Source organism: Aotus nancymaae, unplaced genomic scaffold (genome assembly GCF_030222135.1).
Source record: "Aotus nancymaae isolate 86718 unplaced genomic scaffold, 86718_ANA_hifiasm-v0.15.2.pri h1tg000131l, whole genome shotgun sequence".
Lineage (NCBI taxonomy): Eukaryota > Metazoa > Chordata > Mammalia > Primates > Aotidae > Aotus > Aotus nancymaae.
Genome location: NW_026988546.1, coordinates 4143626 through 4168612, shown reverse-complemented (window position 1 = coordinate 4168612; position 24987 = coordinate 4143626). Strand labels below are relative to the sequence as shown.

General features: G+C 41.3%; 1 protein-coding gene across 7 annotated transcripts in view; it reads left to right on the top strand.

Annotated features, from left to right (window-relative positions):
- AFF3 (ALF transcription elongation factor 3) overlaps positions 1-24987 on the top strand; it is a 565049-nt gene that overhangs the window by 72167 nt on the left and 467895 nt on the right. For 5 of the 7 annotated variants that reach the window (XM_021671747.2, XM_064371399.1, XM_064371397.1 and 2 more), the window contains exons 2-3: positions 22173-22247; positions 24486-24606. In XM_021671747.2, the coding sequence (XP_021527422.2) occupies positions 22173-22247; positions 24486-24606 (196 nt within the window). The remainder of the gene's footprint in view (positions 1-22172; positions 22248-24485; positions 24607-24987) is intronic. The other 2 variants (XM_064371398.1, XM_064371396.1) reach the window with 1 other exon arrangement.

Sequence of the window (24987 nt, the reverse complement as noted above, 5' to 3'; positions counted from 1 at the left end):
ATCTATAGTAATTATTACTTATTACTTACAGTAATACTTAATACTTAATTTATACTAAATAACTTATAGTAATTAAGACACACACTGTTGGTGCAGGGGTAGACAAATACATACATGGGATTGAAAAGTCAGTCCAGGAACAGAACCATACATATATGAAGGCATGACTTGTGACAAAAATTGGCACTGCAGAGCAGTGGGAAAAGAATGGTCTGTTTAACCATTAGTGGGTCAGTTGGATCACCATGTGAAAAAAATTATACTTGATCTCTTCATTACATCAAAATCAAGTCCATATAGTTTTATTTTCTTTTTCTGAACTGAAGTTGGTTTTGTATACAGTGTGAGGTACACGATCCATTGAATTGGTTAGAACATTGATGGAACATAGATCAAGTTTAATAGAGCACAGCTAGAATCCCAGAAATCTCTCTTGGGTATACTTCTAATCATTACCCTTTCCATTTTCTCTAGAGGTAACCATATGCTGAATCCCAAGACTAAGTTTACTTGTTTGGTACATCACAGACATAGAGTTACATAGTAGATATTCTCTGTATTGCTTCTTTCAATATACCATACTTTCAATATGTAACACTCAATATTACGTTTGTGAGATTGATGTTGCATATAGCTGTAATTCTTAGAGAGTGCAGCGCTATGCTTCACCTCCTTAAGGGTGGAGTATCTACATAAATTATTTGGAGTTATTCTGTATGGGTGATTTAGTTGTTTCCCACTTATTTATATACAGTGTGGACTCATGGATATTTGTTTTATACTTCAAGTGATAAGCCAATACTACTTTTTTCTGTTGCTCAAATTCCTCTAGCTTTAGCCACTGGAAACTCTTTCAGTTGCCTCCTGTAACCCTTTGATACATATCCATTATTGTGTTACTGTTGTTGTTGTTGTGAGCATATTCTTGCTTTCTGCACTACAAGATGCTTCAGGCCTATTTTGTATAGTTTTTGCCACAGTCCTAGAATCAGCCATTTTTCTGAGTAGCCCTGGCTAATGGTATTAGAAACAAAGATCAGGATGCTAGGTATACACATGGCTACTGGGTGTAGGCTCACTCACCTGACAGGGCAAAGAAATATATGTGTGTACACTAAACTGTCTCTCTCTCTCTCTCTTTCTCTCTGTGTGTATACATTTCTATATGTAACCCTCTATCTACAGTAAGCTAATATATATGCTACTGAGTTCATCGTGATGTCTCCAGCTCTAATCCATTTATCACATGGGTCATTCTAACATCTTTCCCTTGCTTATGTATTATCTCCTGCCCACTTCAACATTGAGAAATCTGGGTCCCATCATTCACCCTCTGTACTTAATTCTTCAGTTCCGGGATACATGTATAACAATTTCAGATTATATCCTGTACTCCCATTGGGAAACAGCTTTATCAACTAGAGTACAATATTTATATGAAGTTCCTTTTGTCTTTTTCTCACAGACTCCATTTATTTTCAAAGTTATTATTTGGGTCAACATTTTATTTCCTGATAACATTAAGTGAGTTTTTAAAAATACGTTTGAAATGCATATAGGTTGTTTTATCACATTCTGTTTTTCTTCCTGGGATTTCCCTAATCTCCTCAATGAGATTTAAGGTTTACTCTTTGTGCTTATAAAGTTCTATGAATTTTGACAAATGTTTAATTTCTTGTATTTATCATTACAGTATCATATAGAATAGTTTCACTGCCTTAAAACATCTCCTGTACTCCACATTCAACCTTCCCTACCTTCCCATCCCAGCACCCTGGAAACTACTCTATATTTTGCTTTTTTCAGCATGTCATATAATTGAATCATTCAATATGTAGCTTTACAGACTGGCCTCTTTCACTTAACAGTATGCATTTAAGATTCATGTGTGTCTTTTTGTGACTTGATACCTCATTTCTTTTCAATGTTGAATAATATTCCATTATGGATGTACCACCAATGGTTCATCTATTAAAGCACATCTTGATTGCTTTCAGATTTTGGTGATTATGCGTAAATCTCCTATAAATATTTACATGTAGATTTTTGTATGGATGCACCTTTTCAGATCATTTGGGTAGATATCTAGGAGCATGATTGCTGGATTGCATGGTGGGATTATGTTTAGTTTCTAGGAAATTGCCAGACTGGGCCCGGCATGGTGGCTCACACCTGTAATCCCAGCACTTTGGGAGGCCCAGAAGGGTGGATCATCTGAGGTCAGGAAGTTCGAGACCAGCCTGGCCAACATGGTGAAACCCCGTCTGTACTGAAAATACAAAAATTAGCCAGGTGTGGTGGCATGCGCCTGTAATCCCAACTACTCAGGAGGCTGAGGAAGGAGAATTCAGGCGGCGGAGGCCGCAGGGAGCCGAGATTGGGCCACTAAACTCCACTACACTATATCAAAAAATAAAATAAAATAAATGTAATATCTTAAAAAAAAAAAAGAAATTGCCAGACTGTCTTCCTAAGCAGCCATATCCAGCTGCTTATATTCCAGCCAGCTCTACATCTTTCCCAGCAGCAGGTATTGTTAGCTTTTTGGATTTTAGCCATCACAATAGGTATGTAGTGGTATCTCGTTGTTTTATTTTGCAGCTCCCTAATGAGAAATCATATTGTAAAACTGAGGTAAACTTCTAGAATACTGTTATTTTGCTATTGATAGCTAGTGAGGAAAATTACATATATAGTATTTTATCTGAAATATTAATGAAATGTAAATGTGTTAATATATGTAATTGTGAAAGTTTTTTAAAGCTCAAATCTACTTTTAAAAAATTGCAGTAAAATACATATAACAAGAAGTTTACCATCTTATTGTTATTAATTATTTTGAGACAGTCTTGGTCTCTCGTCCAGGATGGAGTGGAGTGGAGTGGCACAATCTCAGCTCACTGCAGCCTCGACCTCTCAGGCTCAGGTGATTCTCCCACCTCAGCCTACTGAGTAGCTGGGACTACAGGCACATACTACCATGCCTGGCTAATTATTTTTTATTTTTAATAGACACAGGGTTTTGCCATGTTGCTTAGGCTGATCTCAAACTCCTGGGCTCAAGCAGTCTACCTGCCTTGTTTTCCCAAAATGCTCAGATTACAGGTGTGAGCCACTGCGCCTGACCAATTATTTTTAAGTATACAGTTAAGTAGTGTTAAATACATTCATATTGTTTCGCAACCAATCTCTTCATTTTGAAAAGCTGAAATTATACCTGTTAAACAACAAATGCTCTTTTCCCACTCCCTGCATCCCCCAGTGGCCATCCTTCTACTTTCTGTCTCAATGAATTTGACTACCCTAGGTTCCTCTTGTAAGTTGAATCACACGGCATTTATCTCTTTGTGAGTGGCTTATTTCAGTCTGCGTAATATGCTGAAGGCCCGTCCATGTTATGTGCATTTGTTTGCTAGGGATGCTCTCACAAAATGCCACAGACTGGGTGGCTTAGACAGCAGAAACTTATCTTCTCACTGTTCGGGAGGCTGGAATTCACGATCAAGGTGCCGGCCAGTTTCCTCTGAGGCCCAGCTTGCAGATGGCCTCTTGCTGCCTCTTCACATGGTTTTTCTTCTATGCCCAAGCATCCCTGGTACCCCTCTGTGTTTGTCTCAGTTTCCTCCTCTTATAGTGATACCAGTCAGATTGAGTTAGGGCTTACCCTAATGACCCCATTTTAACTCAGTCACTTCTTTAGGGACCCTGTCTCCAAATACAGTAGATACTGGGGGTTAGGTCTTCAGCATATAGCTTTTGGAGGGACATAATTCAGCCCGTTGAATAATATTCCATTGTATGAGCATGCACACTTTAAAAATGTGTTCATCTATTGATAAATGCTTTAGTTGTTTCCACCTCTTGGCTATTGTGCGTTATGCTGCTGTGAACGTGGGTGTGTAGATATCTCTCCAAGACCCTGCTCTCAGTTCTTTTGGATATATACCCAGAAGTATGATTATTGAATCGTATTATAATTCTACTTTTAATTTTTTGAGGAACTGCCCATACTGTTTTCCATAGTAGTTGTGCCCACTTTGTATTTCCACCAGTAGTGCTCAAGGGTTTCTTTGCAGCATCTCCACATCATCACCAACACTTGTTATTTTCTGGTTTTGAGAGTAGCCTTCTTAATAGATATAAGGAATAGTAAATGCTTAATATAAAAAAATTCAGAAATAGGCCGGGTGCGGTGGCTCACACCTGTAATCCCAGCACTTTGGGAGGCCGAGGCGGGTGTATCTCAAGGTCAGGAGTTTGAGACCAGCCTGACCAACATGGTGAAATCTCACTTCTACTAAAAATACAAAAATTAACCGGGCATGGTGGCACGTGCCTGTAATCCCACCTACTCAGGAGGTTGAGACAGGAGAATCGCTTGAACCTGGGAGGCAGAAGGTTTCAGTGAGCCAAGATCGTGCCACTGCACTCCAGCCTGGGCGATAAAGTGAGATGCCGTCTAAAAAAAAAAATTCAAAAATAGAACAGAAAAATGGAAAAATAAAATTTTATTTCTTCTGTATCTCAGGAATAGCCATTGTTAACATCTTAGTATTCTTTTAGATTTTGTTTTGTGGATATATTCATGTATATATATGCATATGCACACAAATACCCATTTATATAATTTAAACATTTTTATCATATTGTTTATATGATTTTTCCCATTTAACATTACATTATGAGCCTTTCCTGTGTCATTCAATATTATTGAGGTACCTGAGTATTAATGGCTACATAATGATTTAATTATTTTCTGATTATTACACGTTAGTTTTCTTCTGTTTTGCCTCTCTTATATACAATTCTCTGAAGAAAATTCATACATATAAATCTGCATATTTCTGACAGTTTTCTTTGGTCAGATTCCTAGGAGGAGATTATCGAGGTAAAAGGTTCTTTTTAAACGTTCTGAATACGTATTGCAAAATGCAAAATTGATTTTAGGATGTTTCTTCTGATTTACTCTTCCTCCACCTGCATGAGAGAGACCAGTGTCACCTAACACCACTGTCACCGGTATTTAATATCGTCTTTCCAACTCATTGAAAACAACTTTTTCAACTTCATAGGTAAAATTGTTTCACCTTGATTTGGTTTGTAATTCAGATATTTATAATTCTTTTGTGAATTTAATATGCCTGATAAAATAATTCACATGGATAGGAAATGGCACAGTGAATTTGCAGAAATACCAATGTTTTCATAGTAAAGTAATGAGATACTATTAGGTAACAACTTTTAATGTTTAAGAAAATATATGCTGGCCGGGCGCGGTGGCTCAAGCCTGTAATCCCAGCACTTTGGGAGGCCGAGACGGGTGGATCACGAGGTCAAGAGATCGAGACCGTTCTGGTCAACATGGTGAAACCCCGTCTCTACTAATACAAAAAATTAGCTGGGCATGGTGGCGCGTGCCTGTAATCCCAGCTACTCAGGAGGCTGAGGCAGGAGAATTGCCTGAACCCAGGAGGTGGAGGTTGCGGTGAGCCGAGATCGCGCCATTGTACTCCAGCCTGGGTAACGAGCGAAACTCCGCCTCAAAAAAAAAAAAAAAAAAAAGAAAAGAAAATATATGCTTAATATTAATATTAAGAAATGATGATTTCCTTACTGTTCAACACTGGTAGATACTAGTCGGAAAAAACAGCTGAAAATGTAAATATTTGGGAACAGGGAACACATTTTTATCTAAAATTATAATTTTATTACATACTAACTTGAGAAGAAAGGGGAGTGGGGGAGAGATATCATAGGGAGAAATGCCAGATATAGGTGAAGGGGAGGAAGGAAGCAAATCACACTGTCACGTGTGTACCTATGCAACAATCTTGCATGTTCTTCACATGTACCCCAAAACCTAAAATACAAAAAAATAAAAAGAATAACTCATGTTTATCAAACAGTGAAGTTTCACTAGATGGGTAAAGGATACAGTTTTATGCAAAAACTGAGAAGAGTACTGATGAAATTTTAAAGGTAAGAGAGATATGGATGGGGAGGATGGATAAGGAAGAGAAATAGACAGTAAATCTGTAGCCAGGAGAGTAGAATTCAGAGTTCCTGGAAGGCCTTAGCAGTTTAGTAAATTGTTATCTAGCTATGAATTAAAAAGTTTTAGAAGCCTTGGTATCCATGTTCAGTCTGGAGGTTGTACATATCTTGGAAGGAGACAAGTTGAGTTTATAAAGAGAAGCCCCCAGGCCTGGTGTCAGAAGACCTGCTGTCTTCCGAGGTATCCTGGGGAATAATGCAGCTTATTTATCAGAGACTCCCATTATTCTGGAGTAGATGCAAATTAGGTGTTATCAGAATAAATATAGTGGGTTTGTTTTTGTGTTTTGCCTGCCTGAGTACAGAGGAATTACTGAGAGATTTGGAATGTCCTTAGTCAACCTGGAGTTTGGTTGGGATTAAAGCCTATAGGTTAGGTTTGTGGAAAGATTGATCTAGGTTTGGGGAAAGATGGAAAATATTCACTTTTTTCTCTATTTATTTATTTTTATTTTTCCATAGGTTATTGGGATACAGGTGGTGTTTGGTTACATGAGTAAGTTCTTTAGTGTTGATTTGTGAGATTTTGGTGCACTTACCACTTGAACAGTATACACTGCACTCTATTTGTACTCTTTTATCCCTTGCTCCCCTCCCACCCTTCCCCCTGAGTCCCCAAAGTCCATCGTGTCATTCTTATGCCTTTTTATCTTCATAGCTTAGCTCCCACATATCAGTGAGAACATGTGGTGTTTGATTTTTCCATTCCTGAGTTACTTCACTTAGAATAATAATCTGCAGTCTTATCCAGATTGCTGCAAATGTTGTTAATTCATTCCTTTTATGGCTGAGTAGTATCCCATTGTATCTATCTATCTATCTATCTATCTATGTATCTATCTATATCTATATCTATATCTATATCTATATCTATATCTATATCTGTTGTATTTGCCTATATATACACACATATCTCTCTCTCTTTCTCTCATATATATATACATATACATATGTATATATATATATCACAGTTTCTTTATCCACTTGTTGATTGAGGGGCATTTGGGCTGGTTCCATGATTTTGGAGTTGTGAGCTATGCTGCTAAACATGCATGTGCAAGTGTATTTTTCCTATAATTACTTCTTTTCCCTCTGGGCAGGTACCCGGAAGTGGGATTGCTGGATTAAATAGTAGTTCTACTTTTAGTTCTTTAAGGCATCTCCACACTGTTTTCCATAGTGGCTATACTAATTTACATTTCCACCAGCAGTGTAGAAGTGTTCCCTGATCACCACATCCATGCCAGCATCTACGGTTTTTTAATTTTTTGGTTATGGCCATTCTTGCAGAATTAAGGTGGTATCGCATTGTGGTTTTGATTTGCATTTCCCTGATCATTAGTGATGTTGAGCATTTTTACATATGTTTGTTGGCCATTTATATATCGTCTTTTGAGAATTGTCTATTCATGTCCTTAGCCCACTGTTTTATGGGATTTTTTTTTTCTTACTGATTTGTTTGAGTTCGTTGTAGATTCTGGATATTAATACTTTGTCAGATGTATAGATTGTGAAGACTTTCTCTCACTCTGTGGGTTGTCTGTTTACTCTGCCAACTGTTCCTTTTGCCATGCAAAAGCTCTTTAGTTTAATTATAAAGTCCCAGCTATTTACTGTTGTTTTTATTTTCTTTGCATTTGAGTTCTTGGTCATGAAATCCTTGTCTAAGTCTATGTCTAGAAGGGTTTTTCTAATGTTCTAAAATTTTTAGTTTCAGGTCTTAGATTTAAATCCATAATCCATCTTGAGTTGATTTTTGTATAAGGTGAGAGATGAGGATCCAGTTTCATTCTCCTACATGTGGCTAGCCAATTATCCCATCGCCACGTGTTGAAAAGGGTGCCTTTTCCCCATTTTATGTTGAAGATCAGTTGGCTGTATGTATTTGGGTTTATTTCTGGATTCTCTATCCATTGGTCTATGTTCCTACTTTTATACCAGTACCATGCTGTTTTGATGACTATGGCCTTATAGTACAGTTTGAAATCAGGTAGTGTGATGCCTCCAGATTTGTTCTTTTTACTTAGTCTTGGTTTGACTATGTGGGCTCTTTTTTGGTTTCATATGAATTTTAGAATTGTTTCTTTCCTAATTCTGTGAAGAATGATGGTGGTATTTTGATGGGGATTGCATTGAATTTGTAGATTGCTTTTGGCAGTATGGTCATTTTCACAATATTGATTCTACCTATCCATGAGCATGGGATGTGTTTCCATTTGTTGGTGTCGTCTGTGATTTCTTTCAGCAGTGTTTTGTAGTTTTCCTTGTAGTGGTCTTTAGCCTCCTTGCTTAAATATATTCCAAAGTATTTTATTTTATTTATTTTTTTGCAGCTGTTGTAAAAGAGTAGTTCTTGATTTGACTCTGCTTGGTTGCTTTTGGTGTATAGAAGAGCTACTGAATGGTTTAGTTTATTTTTGAGGAGTGAGGAAGGGAAGGGGTTGGTTAGGAAGGAAGGAGAATGAAGGAGAAGGAAGAAGAAGGAAGAAAATAGGCCTAGCTTGGGAGGGAGAGCCAGGATCCTGGTTTAGTGTAGCATGTAATCCTGTGCTGTATCTGATAGTTACTACCTTAATTTTACATTTTTCATGTTTATAGATAGTTTAGAAGGGAAAGAACAAATTAAAACTTACATTGTCAACATTTTTAAAATATCGACAAAAAATCCTTTGTATTTAAAAAGTAATATGTGTGGTAAAACCTCCAAGTAAGGCAGAAGAAAATAAATTTTTCCCCATTCCTCACAACTCTATCCTTCACCTCGAGATAACTATTTAAAAATTTTGATGTATCTATAAATGCACACACATTTTATGAAAAAGAGATTGTATAATCCATGCTTTTCTACAAATCATTCTTTTCACTTAATATATGTATCTTGGATATTTCCCATATCTAATACGTTTAAATCCACTCCATCCAGTGCAATGACTACAGTCTTCATTGTATGAAATGCTGTTATTTCTTAACCAGTCTCCTATGAATGGATATTTCATTGGTTTTACAATTACTTTTGTTTCATAAGTATAAATGATTCTGTAGTGAAATTCTAAATATGAAAGGTATATTCCTAAATATGTTGTTGCTGGTTCAAAGTCAGTGTTTAATGACAGCCTATGCAGGCTACCTGTCTGAGATGGAGAAATAGTGTTTCTTTCTGAATTGTGGCTATGTTAGTCATCTTTCATTCAAGTATTAATGATATTTTACCTTGGCAGAGCACATGAACGTTGCCAGCCACCAATCACAATGTATGGATTGGTTTATTAACCCTGCTTGAGATGAGGGTCTAAGGCATAGAGTGACTCATGACTTGTCTCTCCTTGGACCTTAGCTGAATCTTCTTATTTCTGGCCCAGTGTTAATATCTTTGAAGGTAGAGGGGGGTCCTTGGAAACTATGGGTCTAGTGATAGGAAGTATTCTTCTTGTTTTATGGGAGGCCTTGCTGTGTCTCCCTCTTCTGTAATTCTGAATCATTTGCTTCTTATTCAAAGACATCTTCAAGTTTGGTAAATTTCAGTATGTTTCCCAGAAGATATGTAGTGTCTTCTGTTAATGCATGTAGACTTTTAATTGCAAAAGGACAATGTGACACTTTAATGTTTCTTTGTGTCAATCATAAATAAAATTTGGTAAAAGTTAGCTTGATCAACTCCTTGAGGCTACTGCTTCTAGAATGTACCTGAAGCAGCTTTATGTATTATAGCATGTGCTTTACTATTCGAGAAGACCAGACAAATCTCACTTATTGTTTATCCTTACTGACTCAGTGAAGGGAGTGCTTCAGTGAAGAGGAACACCGGAGATGTATTCATCCATCCATTGGACAAATGGTAATTGAGTGCTTAATGGGAGGCAGGCATTGTTCTCAGCTAAGCTGAGAGGTATGTTCTCTGAAGTCCAGTGGATGGAGACCCCGAAGGGCCCAGACAGCTGGGAACCCCAGATGGAAGCCCACAGAATGGAGGCCTGCTAACTCAGCAGAGGGCTAATTGATGTTGAGTTGGCAGAGATCAAGGATGAGGAGAAATGTGAAATGTCTCTCCCCATCTCTTCCTGTGTGTACTACTAAATGCCCAACCCCACCTACCCTAGCTTGTCTTTTGTTCTGCGCACAGTGTTTTGAGAAAGAAAAGCCTTTTCCATGGGCTCTCTTCACATTACTTTATATCCATATCACAGAGCTAGCTGTTTATATTGCTGGTGGCGTTGGACTTGCTGTGTTGTATATGGGTGTATATGGGAAACACAAAAAGAGACAGACAGGGCTGGGCACAGTGGCTCATGCCTGTAATCCTAGCACTTTGGGAGGCCGAGGCAGGGAGATCGCTTGAGGTTAGGAATTCAAGACCAGCCTGGCCAACATGATGAAACCCCACCTCTACAAAAAATTTAAAAATTGGCCAGGCATGGTGGTGCATGCCTGTAATCCTAGCTACTTGGGAGGCTGAGACGTGAGAATTACTTGAACCCAGGAGGTGGAGGTTGCAGTGAGCCAGGATCGTACCACTGCACTCCAGCCAGTGTGATAGAGTGAGACTGTCTCCCAAAAAAAAGGTGGGGAAGGGAGGAAAAGAGAAAGAAAAGAGGGGAGACATTTCAGGTAAGAGGAAACAGATACATTGTCAGAGTAGACGTCATGTCCTCTTTGCAGCATTTCTTAAAGATTTGTGAAGATTGTCATGCTTAGGCAGCCCCATGATATATAACATTCCTAAGTTCTAGGGAATCAAGTAAAATATTTGTATGATAGGTTACATGTCTAACTGAAATTGGGAACTTGGGGGTGATGCCACAGCTATAGGAAGACCCCTTGCTTTTCTGACACTGTTATATGGATATTTAGAATTAATCATCTTTAGTGTCACTAGCACAGAATGAATGATAGAACTGTGGAATTCAAATAATTCATAATTCTTAATGTCTTCCTCTGAGTTAAGCTTAATTGACTACAGAGTTTTCACCAAAGGAAGTTATAGAAATGTCCTCCACAGTATCCACGTAGAAGTTGTGGTCACAGACATTTTTTGTCCTGGGTAGCTGGTACCTTGAGTATAATGAGTATTAAATAATATTTTTTAAATTAAAAAATATAAATGATTTAACACTTATATTGTTGTTAATATCTACAATTTCCATGCAACTTAGAATCCCAGTTCTAATACTTTTTGTGTGACTGGGCAAACTGTTTAAATTTTCTAAGCCCCACTTTTTTCATTGATGAAAGGTTTTTATCTATAAAATGAGCATAATAACGTCTATGGCATAGATATTATATCATTTTTAGAATTATATGCTTTTATTAAAATTTTGTGTTTTGTATAAATAAGGGCAACATAACAGGTTTGTTGAGAGGGCTAAATAAAATAACAAATATAAAACTATCTTTACAAGCTTTCCAGCACCAGACAGTTGCTCAATGTTGCTGTTATTGTGATTCCCATTATTATTAAATTCTGTAACCATAATGTAGGACCCAGGTTCTGAATGGGGTTTTGTTCTGTGTGTTCAAATTGTGGTATGTGTATAGCCTAAACTTTGCAAAGGAAGGAAAAAGCATGAAACATTCATTTACCACATAATTTTAATGTATCTTACAGTATTTTTTTCAGTGCCCACTCTGTGCCAGTTTGTGAACAGGAGAACCAGATTATATGTTTGGGGAAACCAGGAATTACAGTGCCAGGTACTCTTCTAGGTACTGAGGATACAGTTTGATAGAAATTAGATGTAGACTTTCTTCTTACAGAATGGTTTAATAGAGGATTCAGATAATTAGCATAAGCAGTGCCATTATCGGGGAGAGTGGAGGGTTCTACATAGGACTTATGCAGGGCCCCAGGGTTTGGTGAGGGGAGTCTGGGAATGTTCCTGAGAGGGAAGAATCACTAAGGTGAGACCTTCAGGATCAAGAGGAAGTGGGCAGGTAGACAGCAGAGGTGTTCAAGGCACAGGGAGGAGCCATAACACAGAGATTGGGAAGATTGAGAGCTGGCATTGAGCAGGGGCTATAGGTGCTGCAAGGCCATGGCTACCAGATTGGGACTCTGTCCTGAGGGCAGGGCAGTGGCATAATCAAACTGAGCTTTTTTTAAGAAACACCACCCTGGCTTGACGAGTGAGGAGGCATTGGGCTGGGGCAGGAAGAACAACCGGGAGACACATTTTAAGAGTCTCTGCAGGGAGCTGGGAGGGAGCCTGTGGTGGCCTGGGCCAAGGAGTTGGCAGTGCAGAAGGAGAGTGCTGGACAAATGTGAACAGTCTTCAGGTAGTAGAGTTGACAGGTCTAGGGGGTTGATTTATGGGGGGCAGGGGTGTGGGAAATGGCAGAGTTCAGATGATGCCCAGGCTTCTGACCCAAGCAACTAGGTGGGTAGCGCTGCCATCTGCTGACACAGGCAACAAGCAGAGGCTGGGGTTGGAGTCGGCATGGGTGTGGTGGTGAGCTAAGTCTGGACATGCAGACTGGGCATGTCTGTGAGAAACCTGACTTGAGAAGGCCACATAGGGAGTTGGATGATTGGTAGCTGAGAAGAGAGATTTGAGTGAGTGAGTCTTGGAGACTTGTCCAACATCAACATAAAGATGGCACCTGAAGGCGAGGAATGAATGACATCTCCCAGAAAGATTGTCACTTGAGAAGAGACCAGATTTTACACAGAACCTGGAGTGGCACAGGAGGGAAACATGGCAAGCAAACTGAGGAGCAACTGGAGAGACAGGAGGGAGACCACAATCTCATGGTACCAGAGAGTCAGGAAGGAGACCTCTGAAGGGCAATGCTAGCCAAGGGGAGGTAGGAGAGTGAAAAGCATCCACAGATTGCCCCATGAGGAAGTTGAAGCCTGGCTGCAAACAGGAGAACCAGATTGCATGTTTAGGGAAACCAGGAATTGGAGAGAGACAGCAAGTGTAGACAGCTTTGCAGAAAATTATGGCTGATAAGAGAAGGTGTAATGGCAAGAAAGAGGGTCAGGGAGGGCTTATCATTCTTTTTCTAAATATTGAGGGGCCTTGACAAGGTTTATTTGCTGATTCGGAAAAGCTAGTTGAGACCAAGACAGTGAGTGAGCAAACAGGAGAAAGTGGCATCTATGGGAAGATGGGGTTGTTGGGGGTTGGGCCTCAGAGCCCAGGTAGGAGAGTTAGCCTGGGAGGAGAAAGGGCTCCCCCACAGAGAGGAGGAAAGGGTATGAACACTGAGGTGGAGGAAGATTGGAGGGAAGGAAATTGAGGCGCATCTGACCACTAGTGACTGAGGAACCAAGTCCCTTATCTCACACCCCAGTTCTGTTTTTGTGGTGACTGCAGGTGTGGTTCTGTGTTCTCTTCCAGATTTTTGAGATTTGTATTGTCTTATTTCTCTCTGCTGTGTCTTCTTGATCCACTGAGACTTCTAGCTAAGCTGACAAACTGGCTGTACCAAAACAGGTCATTCTCATCTTCGCACAGGCTCTCTTTCCTCTCAGGTAAATTAGTGAGTTTATTCTGGTAGTTTTCACCTGTGTTGTCTCCATGGAGAACCGTGATGGTTGGCCTGTCAGGGTGATTAGCTATCATGAGGCATTTGGGGCCATGCATCTCCTTTTAACTCGTCCTCTTTGAAAAGTCGGTTCTGTTTGTCTTCTTTCTAGCCTAGGGCTTGTTCTTTACCTCACAAGTAACTTAATTCAGTTCAGTGGATAGCAGTAGTTCAGGGTGACTCTTATTCCTGTTCAGAAACCCCATTTCAACCAGAGCCTATCTCCTTAGTGGTTCTGGGAGGAAAAGAAGTTGAGTTGGATTCAGGAAGAGCATGAGCCATTTTTTTAAGGCAAACGTTGAGGGTCTCTGGGCCTTCAGGGTCCATGAGAGTGACCCATCTGAAGTGTTGGGATTTGGATGAGAGGACTCAGACACTCTTCTGCCCTCTGACTTCAGGCACCAGCCCATGACACTGAGTGGCCACAGCAAGGATTGCAGGGAAGGGCATCATGGTTAAAACGTAAGCGTGTTATAAAATTTGACGCACTGTGTAGATAGCTTTTAAAATTCCTAGGAGCTGAAGTTTAGAAACTGGTGCTGTAAAGTGAAAATGAAATTTAACTGAGCATTTGGTGGAGGAAAAATAATTTATTGTCTCTCCCATGAAAAGCCGTGGGAGTCAGCATCCTTCTCATCGCAGATACCTGTGATTGATGATGGCTCTGTACTCCTGCCGGGAAGGGAGCTCTTTGAAATAGCATAGTAGGGACTTTGCAACTGGGTCTCATTTGGTTAAGTTACTGCCTTTGTGAGGCTCTGCTGCATCTTTATATTCTACCAAGGAGAAGATGGTAAATCAGAGTAATTGCTTCATCCCAAGGCACTTTTATATTGTAAAGGAAAAAGGTCCTGTTAAGAAACTCAAATTAACTTCTGCTGTTTATACTATATGGAAAGACTCTGAAAGCTGCTTGTCATACAGCCTGGCAGTTTATTTATCATGGAACAATTCCATTAGAGCCTGACACTTGTTCTCATGGCACCAAGACTTAGGATCCCTCAGGAAAAGCATTTAACCCTTGGAAATGCAAAGCTGTCATTTATCTGTCATCTCTCTAAAACCCACTAGAGTATATTTACGAGAGAGATTTGAAACAGTCATCGTTCCACTGAACTGGAAATAGAGTTGGGACTCAGTAAATGATCAGTAAAAAACTGATGAGTGTCCAATATCAGTTTGCAGCAGCTCAACTGTGCTAGCTCTGTCATAAAATGAACTTACTATAGCATTCTGTAATTCTTAAGGAGTTCAGTATGCAGAATTCACACTTAAAAATCGATAAAATAGGCGAGTCGATTTACCTTACAGCTTCTGAAATCTACTGTTTGAAAAAATTTAAGGACTAGAATATTAGTTCACTGCTAGCACAGCGTCATTTGATTTGTGCATTCCAGTTGTATTTTATAGATTTCAGAAAAATTCTTAAAGTTAACTTATATTTATCAACCAAGGAGGTTTAGCAGATCCTGGAAGAATGAACTGAAACAGTCATGATCTGTAAATTAACACCCTTTTGCGTAGCATTTACTAACAAAGGATGAAGGTACCATTTGTCAAAGCTTGTCAGTGAGCAGTTCCCCAGGGAGGTAGTGGAGCAGAGTCTAAGAATTTGGTCTCTGGTGCCAGACTGCCTGGCTTCACATCTAAGCAATGTTGCTTACTGGCTATGGGACTTGGACAACTTAGTTAACCTCAGAACCTCTTGTTTCTTCACTGTAAATAGGGTGAATGCCTCTTGGGGTTTTAAATGCAATAATTTATGTGAAGTCCACGTAGAGAGGTTGTTACTAGCAGCATTTAACTTGAGCCAGATGGGCCTGGGAGGATGACATAGATCCAGAAAATTATTTGGGATGCTTGTGGGTTAAACTTGTCTATGGGTGTTTGTGACTTTGTGACTCCCTTTAATATCATGGTTTCTCAAAAGATATAGTACAGAAGTGGTTATGGGACAGACCACCCTCAATCTCATTCCTGTTCTGTGAGAACAGATGAGCACAGCTAAGGTAGAGACTGAGAAATGCTCCCAGAAAATATTTTCAAGATTGAATTAAGATTGAGATAACTTTTCCTTGTTTGTGATCAGAGACAAACAAGTAAAAGGGGACTGATGTTTTTGAGGAGTCCATGGTAGAAATAATACACAGTGGGTGGAGGGAGTGTTGGTGAGCCAGTGGTCTAGTGCTGTTTGGGGAAAGTAGAGTGAACATTCCTGGGAACTGAAATTCCTTGGCTTATAAAGAACATCCAGTATAAGTAAGCAGGGGAATAGTCATGTTATTTAGAATTTAAGAATTTGTTATATACCCTGTTGACTGTTTCTCACTGCTCAATGGATCTTTAAACACCAGCACCTTCACTACCACTTTCACAACCACCAACACCATTACCACCACCACCACCATCGTCACCACCACCACCATCACTACTGTCACCACCATTATCATCACAACCACCACCATCATTACCAGTACCAACACCACTACCACCATCATCACCACCATCACCTTCACTACCACCACCACCATTATCATCACAGTTGCTACTATATCATTACTACTGCTACCACCAGCACCATCGCCCTCACCAACCTCATCACCAACACCATTATCACCATCACTACCATCACCATTATCAGCATAACCACCACCATTGTCATCACCATTACCACCACTACCACCACCATCACTGTCACTACCACTAACATGTTCACCAATACTATCACCATCGCTACCACCACCACCACCATCACCACTGCACCATCGCTACCACCACCACCACTGCTACACCATTGCTACCACCACCATCACCACCACCGCTACCACTGCCACCACCACCACCACTGCCACTACCACCACCACTACCACTACCACCACCACCATCACTACCATCACTATTATCAACACAACCACTACCACCACCATCACTGTCACTACCACTAACATGTTCACCAGCAATACTATCACCATTGCTACTACTGCTATCACCACCACCACCACTACCACTACCACACCATTGCTACCACCACCATCACCACCACCACCACCACTGCTGCCACCACCACCACCACCACCACCACCGCTGCTGCCACCACCACCACCACCACCATCGCCACCACGACCACTACTAGTACCACACCATCACCACCACTACCACCTCTACCACCTGCCACTACCACTACCATAGCCACCACCACCACTACCACCACCACCATCAACACAACCACCACCATCGTCATCACCAGCACCACCACCGCCATCACTGTCACTAGCACTAACATGTTCACCACCAGTACTGTCACCGTTGCCATCACCACCACCACCAGTACCACTGCCACTGCCACCTGATCGCTGCTGCCACCACCACCACCGCCATCACCATCACTACCACCACCACCATCACTACTACCACCATCACCACCTGTAACACCAGCACATCACCACTTTTATCACCAACACCATTACCACCATTGCCACCACCATCACCACCACTGCCGCCACCACCACCATCACCATTGTCATCACAAGCACCACATCATCATCACCATCACCACCACTACCACTACCACCATCTCCATCGCTACCACTACCATCACCACCACCACTACCGCTGCCACCACCACCACTACCACTGTCACCACCACTGCCATCACCATTATCATCACAACCACCATCGTCACCACTACCACTACCATCGCTACCACTACCACCACCACCATTGCTACCATCACCACCATTATCACAATCACCACCACCATTATCACAATCACCACCACCATCACCCATCACCACCACTACCATCACCACCTTCACCACTACTGTCACCATTGCTACTACCACCACCACCACGACCACCACTGCCACCACCACCACCATAACCATCATCATTGCTACCACCACCACCACCACGACCATGACCACCACTGCAACCACTGCCACCCCATACCATCATCACCATTACTGCTACCACCACCACCACTACTACTGCTGCCACTATCACCACCACTACCACTACCACTGTCATCACCACTACTACAGCCACCACCGCCATCACCGCCATCACCATCAGCACCACTACCATCACCGTTGTCATCACAACCACCATCGTCAACACTACCACCACCAGTATCACTATTGCTACCACTACCACCACCACCTTCACCACCACTACCACCAGCATTGCTACCATCACCACCACCATCACCACCATTATCACAGTCACCACCATCACCCATCACCACTTCACTACTACTGTCACCATTGCTACCACCACCACCACCACCACGACCATGACCACCACTGCCACCACTACCACCCCATAACCATCATCACCATTACCACCACCACCACCACCACCATCACTACTACCACTACTGCTGCTGCCACTATCACCACCACCACCACTATCACCACCATCACACCTATAGCACCACAACCACAACAATTCAGGGCTTCAAAAGACTCCAGTTGGGAGATTCTTGCCTTTTTACCACATTCTATCTCCAGCCTTACCTTCCCTCTGTCTGAGCTGCCTCTGTCCCATGCTCGCTCTCTGACTATTTTTCTGCCTTTCAGTCCACCAGCTATGTCTATAGAATAAGAAGGGAATTTGCAAGTACACTTCAGCAACCTTGCTTTACTCTAATTTAAGAAACAATTTCTGATTTTTATCATTTGCTTTATAAAGAACAAGAGATGTTAATTAGTTTGACTCATTAAATTTAAGACAATTGTTATAATTTGGGGTGTTTGATTAAATTTCTTTAATTATACACAGTGCTTATGCTGCTGCTCTGGAAAGCAGGAGAGTTTCTGGGGAATGCTCTTCTCTCCTTCTTCTTCCTGCTCACCCTCATGGCTCCAAGTCCATGCCTACGGAGCATGTTAGCGTGTTGTCCCAGGTCTCACAGTATCTGAAAAGATTGTCTTCTCTGTGCGCAGGCTGCTTAGGGCCAGCCTGATGCAAACTGTAAAAAGGGAAAGAGTATTTCTCTGTTTCCTCTGCATCCACCCTTCATGCATTTACTCCAAACCAAATCTGCTCTTAGGAAGGGATCAGAGGAACCTATTTAGAGTGAGGTAGCCATGACAGGTAAGCAGTGGTTAAACCACATAAAAGAAACTTTAAATGGGGAGTTCCATCTTGTTAAAGCCATAAGGTAGTATGGAGAGGGTAAAGTAACCTCTGAATACTCCCAAAGGCCACTTACTAGTAATCCTTCCATTTTGTACCTCTAATCCCGTCTTCCTTTCCCTCTCCTTCTTGCCCTTTTCTTAAGACCCAGCTGAAAGCTGGTCTCCTGCAGGAAACCATGTGGATTCCCTGTCTACCCCTGCCAGTGTCCTGACCACAGCCTGCTCTCATTGTTTGCTTGTGAATGGGTCCCCTTCTCCCTTCTCCCCATTCTCCTTGCCCTGAGACTGTTGTCTTCTCATCAGCAGGTTGGCTCAATCATGGCCCTGTCTCCCCAGCATCTGACACAGTGGCATTCAGAAAATGCTTTTGGGTGAAAGTGAATTGTATTTTTGCTGTTTGAAAAGGACAGTATTTTTAAACATGGAAAACATGATAACTTTTTCCAAAAGATAGGTGAGAGGTGGTTCATTCTCTTCTCCCTGAATCACTTATTTCTTTGACCCCCACAACCGAGGAGACACATCAGTAGTTTGGATAATGTTTAAAAAATAAGAATAAAACATTTTGATGATTCTAGTCAGGGGATGCAATTGGCTTCATATACCCTTGCCTAAAAGTCTTCTCCATGGGAAATGCAGTTTGTTTGGAGTGAGTGCTCAGATTTCATGAGGCTGTATGTGGATGAGTGCAGTGGGGAGGAGGTGGTCCCCGTCTGGCTGGGTCTGCTGAAATCAGCCTGTGGCTTGGCTAGAGGGCCAGCTGTCCTGGCTCCATCACCTTTCTCACCAGTAGGCAGCCTAGAGAGAGATTGGAGCAGGCTGATGAATGGGTAGCATTTGATAAAAATAGTGACATCATTAACCCTCGCTGGGCAACTTTAGAATCTGTCATTTCTATTTTTTTATTCACTCCTCTATCTTCCATTCCACAATTCTAGGTTACATGGGTCTGCTTTGTGTGTGTGCTGTGGAAAGAGACTGATTTCTGTCTTTTGTCAGTAGGGGCTGTAAAACATTATAACAGCTGAGACTTTATTCCAGAATTATTCTCATGGTTCTCTGTGTCTGAATGGGAAAGACCTTGCCTTATTTCATTTATTCCTGTTTTGCCCTTGTGGGGCTCATGTTCACTACTTCTCACTGCTGGGCTTGTAGACATCTGGGTTTAGGAGGTGTGGCCATTTATTGGCTCAAGGGTAGCTCTTGGTCTCTGGGCAGAGCTGAGTAAGGTGCATTGGACATTGCTGTTCCTTCTACACAATGTCTCTTTATGACATTGTTTTGATGATCAAACTCTTATCCTAAGTTTCTTGATCTTTAGAAAAGTTAACCTAGTCATAATATTCACCATCACTATCTTTCTCCAAGGGGCATTGTAAGGATAATTAAGGGACATATAGGTGAAATGTTTTAAGCTCAATGGAAGAGAAAAGCCATCAGGCTCATAAATGTTACTGTTATTTAGCTTCTTGCTATTACCATATGATCAAGAATAGATTAATTTTGGAAATGATGTCAGGTTTAGACATCTATTTCTACTTAACCACCATAGTTGGACTTGACTTGAGCTCTACAAGGATACCTCAGTTTATAGATTTAAAACAATTAAGTGAGTGAGAAATGATCAAAAATGTTTTTACTACATTTTTCATTTGCTCTTCTTTAAAAAAAAATTCTAAAAATAGTCCCTTTAAAAGGAGTTTATTAAAAAGGTTCATTTTCTGGGAATGTTATGCATCTGCAACAAATAATAAGTAATATTGAAGCAGTTGGCTACCTTCACTTTCATGCAAAATAAGTAAATACATTTGGTGACATACATATGAGAAATGGGATTTTTGTAATTTTTATGGAATAGGAACAACTTTACAGATGATAGAAGTTTTTATCATCTGCTAGTGACAAAGAAACATAACTGATAACGTGTGACACTTTTTGGGTTTAATGTATATGTTGGCATGCTGGGAACCGGAATTCTCTTAGACCTAAGTCAGCCGTCCCAGGGGAAACTGACCTGACTTTCCGCTTGTCAGGGGTAAGCTTTCTTTGCTTTTAAAGCATGGTCTTCACATTGCTCAAATGGCAGAGGGACAAAGAGGGCTAAGCTTTCATGGCAAGAGATGAAGAGAAAGGCACTCCGTAGGCTGGTGAGCACCTGCACGATTTTCACTTGTAATTAGTGGAATGGGGGCTCACTGTCGAGAAGATACTGTCTTTATGAGTCAAAACATTTAGTGTTGGTGGAAAGGTGAGAGTTCAGACACTTAGGGAGATATAGGGGGTAGGAAGCCCAGCCTTTCTCTTACAGTGACATCTGCTTTAAGCAAATGACATTTTAGCTCCCTAGCATGAAATGACATGTGGTGGGGGGGCTTGTGGCTCTAGTTAAAGAGAAGTAACGGGTTGGTTAGTTTTAAGAAGTAGCTCAGCGGAGGCTACGGAGCTGCCCACCAAGGAAGGAGGAGAGAAACTGAAGGGAAGGCTTTGCCTTTCTTTTTGAGTTTCCTTTCCTCTCCTTTGAAGAAGTGGGGATGTTGCCATTTTGGGTCATTCTGGCTTCATCTTATGTGTGGAAGCATGGCACAAGCATTATGGCAGGCCCCTAAAGGGATGGCTCGTGGAATTTCTATTAGTAGATTATGAGTAAGTGGTCCTGAGGGTGTTCACTCCTTCTTAGTGTTAGGAGCTGTAGGCTGATTATGCAGGCAGAACCTCATTAGTGGATTTTTTGTTGTTGTTGAGACAGAGTCTCACTCTAGCCCAGGCTGGAGGTCAATGGCGCGATCTCAGCCCACTGCAACCTCTACCTCCTGGGTCCCAGTTTAAGCAGTTCTCCTGCCTCAGCCTCCCAGGTAGCTGGGATTACAGGCATGCGCCACCATTCCCAGCTAATTTTTGTATTTTTAGTAGAGACAGGGTTTCACCATGTTGGCCAGGCTGGTCTTGAACTCCTGACCTCGTGATCTTCCTGCCTTGGCCTCCCAAAGTGCTTATCTTGCAATCTGGATGGTTTAGAAAGCATCTTGGAGTACTTTGGGTATCTTTCAGCTTAAAGAGGTTGGGAATGAGGCAGATTTAGTTAAAGAGGAGCAGCTTTCCTCTCATCTCCGACTTCTTTAGAGTAGGACATGACTCATAACTAATTTCCAGACCCTGGAAATGTATTGGGTCTGATATCTGCCTAATTGATTTTGTTTTTTATCCTAATGCCTTTGTCTTAAACGTTTAAGCCACACTGAAAAATAAGTGGAGTTTATGAATCTGTTTTCATGGCTTCACCTACTGTTGTCCCTTCCTTTGTTCAATATGCTTCCTCCTTAGAGGTTCATTCTGACCCTCTAAGATTCTGGACCCTTTCCCCTTGGCCTCTGGAAAAAAATGCTGACAAACGAATGCACACTAAGATACTCAGGTTTAAAGTGTTTCTCCTTCTTGTGGTGTTTATATTTCTTGCAGGGGTGAAGACATCTTAAACCAGAGGAATGACTCTCTAGTTGTGGAATTTCAGTCATCAGCCAGCAGATGCAGGAGGTATTATTTTGGGCATGGGGGCCTTCTGAGAAGCCCAGAAATCATTCTCAATGACCACCTGCCTGCCCCATCTTACATAAGGCCACTTTGTGCATCACACCTGCCTTGTGTGTCTGGTCGGGTTAACCTGACTGAGGGCAGCAAGCATGGGTGTGGGAGTCCCTGTATGTACGGGAAAAGGAAGGGTTATGCATGCTGTGTAAGCTTTTTGTTTTTTAACTGCACATGTCAATGTTGTTTCAAAAACTAGGAGTTCATAATGAGACTAGAATTCTCCTGTTGATTAAAGACTACTCCATATCCATCCACAGGATGGGTCATACGTCCTCAGAGTAGTCTCCATTTGAAATTCATGAAAGCCGGGGTTTCATATTACAAATGTCCACAAGCAGGGCAGGACCATCATACCCTTTGCTGGGAACTAGAAGTCTGGTTCTGTGAATAAGAGTGTCATTCCCATCTCCTGCCTTCTTTGAGCTGGTCACTGTCACCACAGCCACCCCGGAGAGTTCTTAGTGATCAGTGATTGTGATATCGGAACTGTGAGCCTCTCAGTTGGTAGAAGATTCCAGAGGCTGCAGTCCCCGTTATATGAAGGTCATTGATTGGACTCCCATATCTAATAACTGTGGGTAATATACTAAGGATGAATTAAAATGCTAATAGGCTCCATGTTCTGGATATCTTTACATTTCCTAATCTTAAATTTAAATTAAATGCCTTAGTGCTGCAACCGCCTTGCCAGAAGCATGTTTAGCATTGCATCATCCCTTAGACAGCAAATTCAAAGTGCATCCCAGCCACACGGGCAGAGCTAGGATAAGCAATATTTATTTTACAATAATTTGTGTGCCCCTATAGCTATATGATATAAATACTCTCTCTTTTACTAAATATAGTTATTTAGCTTTTTAAAAAATCACAATTTTTATAAGTTCCTTTGAACCCACAGATCCTTTATTTTATTAGCAATACATTGGATTTTGTGGCACCTAAAGCTACTCCAAAGCCATTTTATAGAATACCTTCATGTTTAAGCTTTGTAACAATGCCATGAAACGCCCCTGCTTTATAATGAAGTCACTAGGGCGTAGAGAGACTGAGTGGCTTTTCCATCCCCATGTCACTGATTTGGGGAGAACCACATTTTGTAGGGGGGTGAGTGTCCTTGCTCCCAGCTTAGCATCTGCCCACTAGACCAAGTGGAAGCTGGAAGCACAGTGATGGCCAGGTCACTGCACCCACCTGCTTCTGCTGGGAGATGAAGACAGAGCTCATCTTGAGGGATCTGTGAGCACTTTCCGATTGGTAGTGTTGGTTCTGTTGTCTACACGGAGGCCAGATTTCTTTATCCAGGGAGTCAGAAAAAGAAGTGCATTTCCTTCCTTCAGTAAACAAGTCACTTCCTCATCACTAGTTGAATTAGCCCCTTTGTTTTCTCCTTATTAGGGGGAAGGAACACTTTATTTCTTTCTCATTTTTTCCAGTTGTCTGGTGCCTGGCCACTTCATAATTGTATTTTGAGAGAATAGATATTAATTTTCTTCAACAAAAGGCCGAGTTCCTTGATGACACAACATAATTCAATTTCCGTTCTCTCCCCTCATTGCCAGCACCCCTTCCTCCTGGCACATTTTTCATAGTTAGGAGGAGTGATAGTGTCAAATATATCAGAAGAAAGAATTGATTCAGTAGTCGTTTGACGACTTGACTGATTAACAGAGATCAGAAGAAGGCTCATAACTGTGAAAACCACTGCAGCATGGAGTTTTAACAGCTCTTTAGGGAGCTAGGTAATGAAAGAATCACTACAGAAACACAGCCATGCCAAAAAAAAAAAAAAAAAAAAGCAGGAGCATTCCCATATAACACTCAGAGTCTCTGTCATAGAGGAAGTATGCTCATAATTTCTATTTACACATCACTGTAATTACCGTCTGCCTTAAGATTACGTTCAGTCTTCTCCTGTCAAAGTTGCTTAGATAGTTCCTCTTTCACATACCAGGAAAAGAAACCTAGTACCTGTTGGAACTGGTCCTAAGGATTCTTTTTCCCCCAAAGAATGTAATTGTCAGACACCCCAGCACACTGCCTGATTACGCTGGCTTCAGTCTCATCCATGTTCTTGTTGTCATCATTTGTCCATGAACCAGACTTGTGCACTCATATGAGTGTTACATTGGGCTTTAGAGTTTAATTTGTGCCTGTGGTTGTTCTATCTTCTTTCTCCCGATGCAGTGTCTATGAACCAGATAGAAATGCATTACGGAGGAAAGAACGAGAAAGAAGAAATCAAGAAACTCAACAGGATGATGGCACATTTAATTCTAGTTACTCTCTCTTCAGCGAGCCCTACAAGGTAGATGGTTTTCAGTTGTTCATTTCCAACTCTCACTTGTTCCTCTCACTCCCTGTGATGGTGGCCTCGACTAAAAGAATTGCCCAACCAAACTTCACTGAATCTTCTGTCTGTTCAACCCAGGGAAGACAGCTCAGCCGCCAAGTACAGGGTCTTCCCCCAGAAATCGAGGTGTCTGGTTCACATGTCTTTACTGGCTACTCCTTCAGTAAAATGCAACATTTGTTTATTATTGAGATCTGCTTGCTGTGATTTTTGTCAATAATACAGACGACTTTATCTCTGTGTTGACATATCAAGGTCAATCCCATTTGTTACGTTTTCTTAGATTGTAGGAAACAAACACTATTAGAAGGAGCTTGGGCACCGGGCATGGTGGCT